This window comes from Orbicella faveolata, unplaced genomic scaffold (assembly GCF_042242905.1).
Source record: "Orbicella faveolata isolate gen_17 unplaced genomic scaffold, um_ofav_v1 contig_36, whole genome shotgun sequence".
Lineage (NCBI taxonomy): Eukaryota > Metazoa > Cnidaria > Anthozoa > Scleractinia > Merulinidae > Orbicella > Orbicella faveolata.
The window spans coordinates 8,911,965-8,922,414 of NW_028301565.1; the positions used below are offsets into that span (position 1 = coordinate 8,911,965).

Consider the following 10,450-nt stretch of genomic DNA (forward strand, 5'->3'; position numbering starts at 1 on the left):
AAATATTCGAGAGATAAAATGGCGACAGCGCTATAGAAGTATAAAATGTCAATAAGAATAAAATAAAAGGAGAAATAATTTGACGATTGGGCACTTAGTATTAGTGGTTGATTGAGCCTGGTCCCTACCCGCTGTCACTCCTGCTGTGGATTAATTATTTCCCGCCTTTTTGTTTAACAGCGGGACATGCGCGCGCTAGGTCCACCGACCGGAACTCTAGACGTTTGGAAATCAGCTGAATTTGTTCGAATCTTTCGCTGCATTCATTGACTTCAATAACGATGGAGGAAAACGGCCCCGAAATCTCTACAATTGAGATGCACACAGGAGGCGAACCGCTCAGAATAATAGTTTCCGGCTACCCCGAGATCAAAGGAGACACTATTTTGGCCAAAAGACGGTACGTTCGAGAACACCTCGATCACCTTCGTAAGCTGGTTATGTTCGAACCTCGCGGACATTATGATATGTATGGCGCTGTGATCGTCCAACCACACAGCGAAAAGGCCGATTTGGGAGTGCTTTTCATGCATAACGAAGGATACAGCACGATGTGTGGACACGCTGTTATCGCTCTTGGTCGATACGCTGTCGACTCGGGTCTTCTCAGCACAGACGTGTCGCGTTCGAGTGTTGGTGAAGTACCTGTGTTTATCGAGTGCCCTTGCGGCGTGGTGAAAGCTTTAGTCGATATAGAAGAAGGAAAATCAGGCCGTGTTCGCTTCGTTTCTGTCCCTGCATTTGCGTTTGGGCTTGACGTCGAGATCAACACGGAGAAGTTTGGCAAAGTGAAAGTTGACGTTGGGTTTGGAGGTGCTTTTTACGCCATCGTCCCTGGAGACCGATTGGGTGTTGACGTGCGATCTTCCCGAATAAACGAGATCGTGGATGCTGCCAATGTGATCACCAATGCGGCCAAAAGTCAAGTTAGGCTGCATCACCCAGACAGCGAAGAGCTAGCTTTTCTGTACGGAACCATCATAACCGATGGAAAAAACATGTATAATGGCGATCCACAGGAGACAACAGCGAACGTTTGTGTTTTTGCCGACAGCGAGGTAAGGCTTCTAAATCCAAAATAAGTGAAGCTTTTAAAGGTGATTATCCTTTTATTGACTCCTCCAGCATAGTCCGTGTTATTCTTGTGTGAAATTACCCCAAATGGAATTTCTGTTAGGAAACTTATATAGGAAGTTTATATTTTCTATCGCGTTCTGATTCGTGATCAAACATGACGGGAGTTTGAAATTTAAATTTTCGCGGAATTTGTTTGCCTTTCGCAGCTCGAGGAGTTTACTTAAGATTGTACTTTTTCAGAAGTACTGAACCATTATCTGAGGAGAAATACAGTGATAAATTAAGTGAAAAAAAGAGACAAGATTTCTCTGTACTGTGTTTGCAATGGTCAGTTCTAAGATACAGCTGAGATCAAAAAATTTAACTTGAATATTTTAGAGCTTTGTCTATGACTTTACAGTGAGCTTCTATCGAGGTTGCATTGAGCTTTATTTCAGTTTTCTACAAAACCTTGTTGTCATAGAAAACCAAGGTTGTTGCATCGCTTGATATATTTTCAAGATTGGGTTTGGCTAGAAAAACTGTATCTTCGTCAGTGGTTTTTGAGGGCAGGTGAAAACCCGTTTAATTTTTCAATCTTATCAACAATACCGACCATTTGGTGATTCATTTACATATGGGAGTCACTCCTAGATCACTTAGTGAGCTGCATTATTTTATTATTCATGACAGGTGTACAATTTAAATGACAAATAATTGCTGGGGAGAAACTTTTACCTTTATTGAACCAATGAAATTGCACAATCAAGGAGCTTTCAGTTGGATCATTAAAGATCAGTTCTTTTGAAATTCATTTCAATCCTTTTCAAACGTGTAACAAAAGGACCAAAAGGTAAATCATTTATTACGAATCTGACAGTTATCAGATGATTGTGTAATTTTAAGATATTAGAACATGGTACTATATAAATAATATTGTAGAAACAGATTTTGTATCTGTGGTTTGGCTGGTTATGTATAATACTATTGTAAGCGAGGTGATTTTAGAGTGACAGGCCAGTAACGTTCCCAGTTTCAATGTTGATTGGAGAACAGTTATTATTAATTTTATGCAATTTGATTTGGGTGTGAGTATTTGTTCATATGTAGGAGGAAGGGTTGGGGCAGAGGGAAGGAGAGGCTTGTGAATGCAGCTGGCTTTCATGTCATCACAAAACACTCTTTGCAAGAGACATTGACAAATGATTGCTGTGATGTTAAAATTTTTGCTATAATTTCCAAAGACCATTCAAATTTAATATTTATCTTGAAATGAAAACCCATTCAGTATGGTACTAGGACAGATTGTCGTCGATCCTCCTAAATTTAAAAATGAGACATTACAACACACTGACTTGGCCTCAGAATGTCAGAAATCCCATTTCCGAGTACCACAGCAGTCTGTGTATCTTGCACCCCTTTCTCTAAAATCCAGTATCTGCCCCAGTGGTATGATTACAGAAGCATTTGTGAAAGTTTGGGAGAACTTGAAAAACCTGTGGAAACAGTTACCGGTACCTATGGCTACAGTTGCCGTAGCATGTCTTATTCTTTTCCAGTCAAACCAGATGTTCTCTTCAATATCAATTGACAGTTTGCTCAAATTAAGCAATGTGCAAAGAAGTTGGCAAGTTCCATGTGAATTTTGGCAAGTTTTGCTTTTGCAATTACTGCTTAAAACAATAGCCTTAAGTGCTGAAAGAGGGAGAACTTAATCACCCTGTGGTGAACAGTTTATTAACAGACTACAAAAAGACATTGAGTTCTGACTTGTTTGCCCTCAAGCGGATAATCAGATTGAAATGATTCGTATTTCCTTTCATTTCATCCTTTTTTGTGGGAAAAGAAATCTCCGGCCAGAAGGGGTCAAAAAGCCACAGAAAAGTGGCGTATTACTACCAACATTGTGTGACAAAATAGTTAAATGGAGAGCTTGCAAGGTAGTGAGAGTAATTTTTTTCTGACAAGCCCAGGACATTCTTGGCTTTGCCAAATAAATGGAGATTATAAGGCATTACCTGCCCCCACCCCACCCCCCCAAAAGAGAAAAAGTCCCAAGAAATTTGACCAGAACTCATTAAGATGTGTATCAATGTATTCCCCCAAATGTATAAGGGTAAGCATCTATTGTTAGGTACCATGGATCCTACATAGGCATTATGTTGGCACGTCATGCAGTAAGGAAGGATTGTTACATGCAGTATTACATGTCTATAGGAGGTGAATGTATGCCCTTTTGGCATGGTTTTTATGCCTAAAACGTTTTTAATATTCAGGTTGACAGATGCCCAACTGGATCTGGAGTGACAGCTCGTATTGCTGTGCAGTATGCTCGTCAACAGATTGGTCTGCATCAGCTACGTGTCTTTGAGCAGGGCCTGGTTGGTTCAAGATTTACTGCTCAAGCTGTAAAAGATACTAAGTGTGGGGACTTTGATGCAGTTCATGTAGAGGTGGCAGGCCATGCTTATTACACTGGGAAATGCACCTTCTCAGTGGAGAAGGATGATCCTTTTAGGGAAGGATTTCTACTGAAATGAAATGTCAAGCAAGACCTTGCAAGTAAATTATGTTATTTAGGAACATGTAGGGTATAAATATAGCTTTATTACTTCTCACCAAAAGGTGGTCAATCAAAATTACAACAGTTGAACTTAGGTATTTTAAATACATGTAATAAAAATACTTAGGAATGTTACAGCTGATATCATTGTTATAAAGGCTATGTACATCATGCTCACTTATTATAGTATTTATTTAAATACAATTATTGTACAAGAATGTCATGTATCATCTCGTAGAAGCAAACCTCAAAATAATTTAAAGTATGATAGTTTTTATTTGTTTTTATTTTTTTGTATGTTTCATCTCAAGAATTATTCCACTAGAGAAGGTCAGAACCATTGTTGACAACTACTTTATGTAACCGTAAAACCACATGGCAAATTATGGTTTTATGGGGCTTAGTTAATGAAGTGAAGATGACCTACTGATCAAAATATCGTAACTTGCAACCCACTCATTTAATTTCCAATTTGAGGCTACCTTACAATGAGAACACTATATTATTATTTATTTACAATTTCACTGTTCTGACTTGTCTAAAATATGTGCGAAATAAATAGAGTGTAGTTTACAATATCCAGGTAAATTATACAGTAGACTAGCAAACTCAATAATGATAATTACAATGATTTGTCAAGTAGAGGCTTTGCATTTAAAATTACAACTTGAATGAAACCTTGGAGTGCATTCTGCTTTTCCATAGTTTGTACTTGTCATAATCAAAATAGAGTGCCAGCATTTCTCTGCCTAAAATGGAAGTAGCATGTTACCAAAAGTAATAAATTATTACAATAATGACAGAACATATTTCTTTTTGAGGGATAGTTTCTGTGTCATGTGTAACTATATTACAGCAAGCTTTACCTTAAACTTAAAGGAGAAAGTACCAAATTGAATACAGTCTGCCTGTGAAGTGATGCTATGTTGATTTGAGGGACATCAACTTCATTGGTCAGTTTAACCATTTCCATCTGAGAGTCACCAAATGATTTGTGTAATGATGTCTTAACCTGTTGGGTCCATGGGAGAAATCTTGAAGTCTGACTATTCAAGTGGATATTTTCGCACAGTACAAGTCAAATTGAATCTTGGGCTAATTTCAAGTCATGAGTCTATGTGCCGTTCAAGAAACCTGTGACAACCACAAGTGGTTTCAGCTTACATATACATGTCGCATGCACCCAGCTAACCTGTCTGCTGCCTCTGACCTTCTTTATCATCAATACCATGATAGCCTCACTTGAAAAGGTGACTCTAATGGCATCCTAACATCCTTACACCTGATCAGACACCTCTGAATGTGCATTATTTGTTGGAAGTGACAAACTTTCTATCACCCACCTGCTTGCCCTAGTTCTAATGGGGATTCAACCTTGACCTTTGATGGTCGCATTGCTTTGGAAAGGAACTTCATTAATTTTTCTCCTGTCTTATTTCCAGTCACATTATTGCCAATGAAGTGTATCTTTGTCTGCTCTGGATCTATCTTGGACATGTATGTACCAAGATTCTTCCAGAAACTGTGAAATCAAGAGCAGAGTTTTTTAAAGTCAGTGGTAGATCATAGCGATTTATCCTACTCCTTCTCATGCTGACTGTGACAGAAAACCACACAAAAAAGCGACCTTTAATACATGCCCCAGCCATTGATGGTTGGACCTAATCTTGTACCCTGATCTCCCACAGCCAAGTAGCCAATACAAAATGGTGTAGTATCAAACTCTTCCAGATCTTACCTTTCAGCATCAAACAGAGTCAGATCTGGGAATGAAATAAGGTTGGCCTTACACTGGGTGAAATTGTAGATGTTCCTGACATCATGTTCACATGTGTTGCATCAGACTTCCTTGGGTTCGATTTGGCAATTTGTAAGGTACTAATAATTATTGTGACACTGTACCTGCTTATTTCTTGATCTTGTTTCAACTTGGCTTTGGTGAACATCTTTCCCTTCACAGGGTTGCAGAAGCCAGGACCACCCTGATGTTACAACAAAAGCAGGAAAGATGACTACATAATAATGAAAATTGGTGATAATTTGAGAGAGTTACTTCTTGACAAATGTATGTAAACTACTGCTTTGATCTTCTTCGCAGAACTTCATAAAATTTTAATGATGAAATCTCAGTTCAATCACTTAGTTTGTATGACCTTTGATAGCCACCAGTGGTTCTATTATGGGCCACTTAGCAGGCACTGGGCAAATTGACAAGCTCTGAGGATGATTTTGCTTGCTTGGTTGAACCATTTAGAGGAACAATTCAGAAAAGTTTTGCCTCCCTGTGAAAATCAGGTGCCCTCTTGCTGAAGACATTAATGAAACACCTGAGCCAGATGATGATCCTATGCTGCTGTTTAAATACTTCTCACTCTCATCCTTTTAATGAGGATTGTTGAACTTACCTGGCAAACAAATGCTATTGATCTGGCTTTACTTTTACTTTGAAAATTTTCCAGCACAGTTGCAATCTTTTCTGTTGAAGTGATAAGGGTATTTAGGTACTAATGGTTCTGTTTGGGGTTGTAAAAATTTAAGCAATATAGACCTGAAGTTACACAACAGCACTATTAATCAAAGTACCTAACATGAAATAATGGCATAAGTGCAAAGTTAAAGGAATTCACATTCATGTTCATATTTAGCAATTTTGAGGTGTAAGAAAATTTCTGGCCTCTAAAATGAGTCCTCCATTGCAGTGCATCTTCTCTTAACACCAACCTATGACTTTGGTGGAAAATGCAGATGTTTACTTCCCAGCTTGAAGTAAAGTTAAAAAATAAATATAATGATTTATTGTGAATACCTAACACATCTTCAAGTGTTGCTGTGGAGAAATCCTAAAAAAGGAAAAAGTATGATGAATAATTATCAACTTTAGTGGAATTCAACTGGTATACTAATGCAGATGCAATCTGATTGGCTGAGATATATCGTATACTATCAGGTTATATAATAACCAAATTATGTTTAAAATTAACAAATACTTACATAAGTTATCTTGAGAACATCATCTCTCACAATCTTTTCTAGCACATCAGATCTTGGAACATTGGAGGCAATGACCTTGGGTAATTTAATTCAGAAGAGTCCATTAAAATTGCCACTAGATCTTGATTGTAATGGTAAAGCTGTTCTTAGTGAAGAGGATTCCCATTTCCCATTTTTATGAAAGTGATGATCACTAGATATGTAAAATCACTGGTGGAGACCATAAATTATATTTAAATGGAAATAGTAGAGAGAGAACAAGAGGGAGTAGAGAGCTTCAATACACTTAAATAAAAACAATAAATATGAAAATTATGTAAAAAGAACAGTAAATGTATGCATAATTGCTATTATAACCACTCACAATATTACTTACCACTATTCGTGGAGGAACATAATCATCTCCCATTGTTGTCATCTCCAACTAGTTCAATCAAAGGAATCAAATTAGTAGTTGTTATGATGTATGAAGGTGCTCCTGTGCATTGAGGGCACATGAGGAGAGCCCCATACCTAAGGAAATTTGGTAACCCATTAAGCTAAACTTGATGCAACTGTCCGTACAACATCTGTATGTATGCATGTATGCTTGTATGCCACTTACACTGCATGACCAGAGCCCAACACATAATACTGGTGACCATGACTATTACATACCTGTTGTTCTGTTTTCCACTTTAAGTCTGTAATGTCCTCTTGGTACATATTGAAGTCTTCTTTAGTTTTTTCCCCTGAGAAAATATATGGCAGGTATATACACAACTATGTGAGAGAAAGGAATGTGGGGTTTCAAGTGGCTTTTACAGTAGCTTTATACAACTTCATGTGTTATACAGTTCAGCAGGATGCTTCTCATTTGACTGTTTTGATGGTCCATTTTGCTAAAGTAATGTGATCTAGTTAGAAATACAATCTTACCAATTTTTACATCAGAGTCAATGATAGGAGCAGCAACAGTTGACTCCTTCCATGGCTTCCTGTATTCAGACTTCTTCCTCTTGTCGTTATCGTCACTGTCGTTACCACTATCATCTTCATCCTCTTTAAAAGTGTCTGGTTGATTTGGATCACTTTTGTCAGTTCTTGTTTTTTGGTGCCTCCGGTAGCCCCTGATGAGTTAAATGCAGGTCATCAAAATGAATGTTTTTGTATAACTTGAATTACATGTACCCTTACTTTTACAATAGTGAAGCAGGGGGTGGCTTAAGCATGCTAATGGCAAGTGACAAGCAATATACCCAGAAAACAGAAATGTTTATTTTATCATGTGCATTCTACAGTCTTCAAAGGAAGATCATTGAAAATCATCTGGTAGTTGATAAGAACAATTCCACACCAATGAAAAACCCTTTGCAATGCATGTTAAAATCATGACACAACCCAAAAACAGCTAATTAGAAGTGCTTGTCTCCAGACTTTGTGCATTCATAGAATGTTTAGGCTTCAATTATCTAACAACATGGTTTCCTCCCTTAGCTTTAAGGGGATAAATGGAGACTTAAACATGTTTTTTGTCATTAATGGAAGCATTATACTGCTGTGCAACTATTTCACAGCTGATGAATTAGTTAACCAAGAAAGTAACTGAGAACAAGTTAATAATATTTCAAAACAAACATATAGAATATCAGAATATATACATACCGCTGAATAATTTTAGCTGAAAATTCTTGCTGTTTGAGTAGTTTCCTGGACTGATACCCTCTCACATGCCTGTGACATCAATAATAAATCCTGTTAGTTAATTAGAAATAAAAATCTAAACAGTAAGACCCTAACCCTTGAATGGAAATGCCATTTTCCCACTGATTTCTAGATTTGCCTTATATTTTGAAACAACACTTGGATATACTTTATCATGCATTCAAGGTTATCATTAAACATAAAATCACATAATTGACAAGATCAAAGATCTTTATGAAGTACCTTTGTATGGTTATAGCTGCCTCTTCTTTGTCTGGTTGTGTTGGTATTGGTGTCACTGTAGCGAAGCCTGTATACAGTTCAATGTTCTTGTTTGGATCAGGTGTTTTGGGCTTTAATGATGGGTACATATCTTTGCTAGATTTTACTTCACGTTCCACACCCCTGGATGAGATCACGCCCTTATCATGCAAGGCATGAGATGATGTGCCTACTATCCCTTCACCCCATGATGCCACTGCAATATTGGTACTGCTCTGTGTTGTGGCCGGACTGTTCTGTTGAGCCGGTGGCTGGGCAGGTGCTAATGAAGATTGGAGACAGGAATAACTAGTAATAAATAATTTTCTTTAAAAATAATGAGGAATATTGTAATTCTTTGAAGGCGAATCAATTCCAGGCACTCAGACAAAATGGAATATCTAGGACAAAGTACACTGCTGTTAACTGTGTGAATGAATTTAAATAGTATGCAAGATATAAGCATACTGCACACTAGCTATCTGACTCTCTGTACGAAATCTGAGGCTTGCAGGAAATCTGCTGGCTCACTGCAAGAACTGGGATGAAAATTTATTTCCAGTCCAGGATCAGGTACAAAGTTTGACTAATGTTCATCACTGTGGGAAGATGATGGAAAATGTGGTGTATCTGCAGAAATCAAACAACCTTCTCTAAAATCCTGTATCAGCCCCAGCAATTGTAAGCATTATAAGTAGCTAGCTAGTGTATCAAATGAACTTGAAGTAAGCTGATAGCAAATTCGATGCCTGATGGATTATTAATAGCATTTTGTAATGGGATTAGCTCATGTACCCAGTGACCTTAATTAGTAGTTTAGAAAATGAAACTTGCTACTCTACGAGAGAACAGAAAACTCTAACTTTGAGACAACCATCTTCCTGACGATGATCCAGTTTAGTATTGAACCTGATATCACTCAAAGGCTTTATAGCTTATTTTCTTTGTGTTGAGATATTGGGCATGCTTGATATCAATTAACAAAGTAGTCAGTAAACATCACTTCGTATTAAAACAGTACGACACGGGAGTTTAAGTCTGCTGTACAAAACTGTGTAGAACAAATACAAGAAGGCTGGTGTTTTAAAGAAAAGATGAATCACGTACTTTTCTTTTTATAATTTCGACACTCAATAAACAGCTCGAGTGAATTCAGACAACTGTTAATTAATTTATACGCACTTTCCTGTTCCTGCCTGGTATTTTCATCCACTTTTGCAGATTGTGTGGAGAATGCACTGACCGCTCTTCAAAGATAAATGAAAGACACATGAATTGTTATGAAATTGTTTTTTAAGGGTCTCTTAAATAAAACGAATTTATATTTGATTCATGACATTTCACAAGCAAACACGCAAATTGTAATCAGCACATTATGAATTCGATCGTGTTCGATCAGTACAAACATAGAAGGAATCAAACTTACATTGCCTTCTGCTCAACTCGCGATATTCTTCTCTGGCCCTTGCGATGAGAGACTATGGCACCCATGTCTAAGCTCTTCCAGCCTCACGTTTCTTTCTCAATTTAGTTCTCTTGATACATGTTTTTGTAAACGTTGAATGATGTTGCAGTCATTTACACACGCCCTTTCCATGTAACCTCAAATACCCGCCGAGATGTCACTCACACAAAGGACTCCATTGCTCTCTTCAAAGTACATTGACGTGCACAAGCGTATTAACGAGATTTTTCACTCTTTGTGCAAATACAAAATGTCCTTAGCAATCGCAAGAAACTTTTCAAACGCGTCACGTACTCTCAAAACCTTCCATGAGGACGTACTTGGTCACCAAGCAACTCCTTTGTTCTTGGGGCTTATGTGTACGTTCTGCATCAATGAACAAAACGTCGGGGCAACAATGATATCACGACATCCGCTCATTAGGCGCGCCA

General features: G+C 37.7%; 2 protein-coding genes across 2 annotated transcripts; one reads left to right on the forward strand and one right to left on the reverse strand.

The window, feature by feature from the left end:
- The first annotated feature begins 189 nt into the window (after nt 1-189).
- Nucleotides 190-4,428, forward strand: LOC110064931 (trans-L-3-hydroxyproline dehydratase-like). The gene is made up of 2 exons (XM_089275349.1): nt 190-1,058; nt 3,333-4,428. Exons 1-2 carry the CDS (start codon nt 282-284, stop codon nt 3,594-3,596), a joined length of 1,041 nt encoding a protein of 346 aa, XP_089131475.1. The 5' UTR covers nt 190-281; the 3' UTR covers nt 3,597-4,428.
- On the reverse strand, nt 3,644-10,348 carry LOC110064929 (NMDA receptor synaptonuclear signaling and neuronal migration factor-like). The gene is made up of 13 exons (XM_089275347.1): nt 9,981-10,348; nt 9,737-9,801; nt 8,537-8,837; nt 8,255-8,323; nt 7,529-7,719; nt 7,268-7,341; nt 6,987-7,034; nt 6,611-6,685; nt 6,426-6,459; nt 6,025-6,095; nt 5,522-5,601; nt 4,963-5,141; nt 3,644-4,368 (listed from the first exon to the last, which is right to left on the reverse strand). The coding sequence occupies exons 1-13, from the start codon at nt 10,043-10,045 to the stop codon at nt 4,280-4,282; spliced, it is 1,341 nt and encodes a 446-aa protein (XP_089131473.1). The 5' UTR covers nt 10,046-10,348; the 3' UTR covers nt 3,644-4,279.
- Nucleotides 10,349-10,450: the final 102 nt, after the last annotated feature.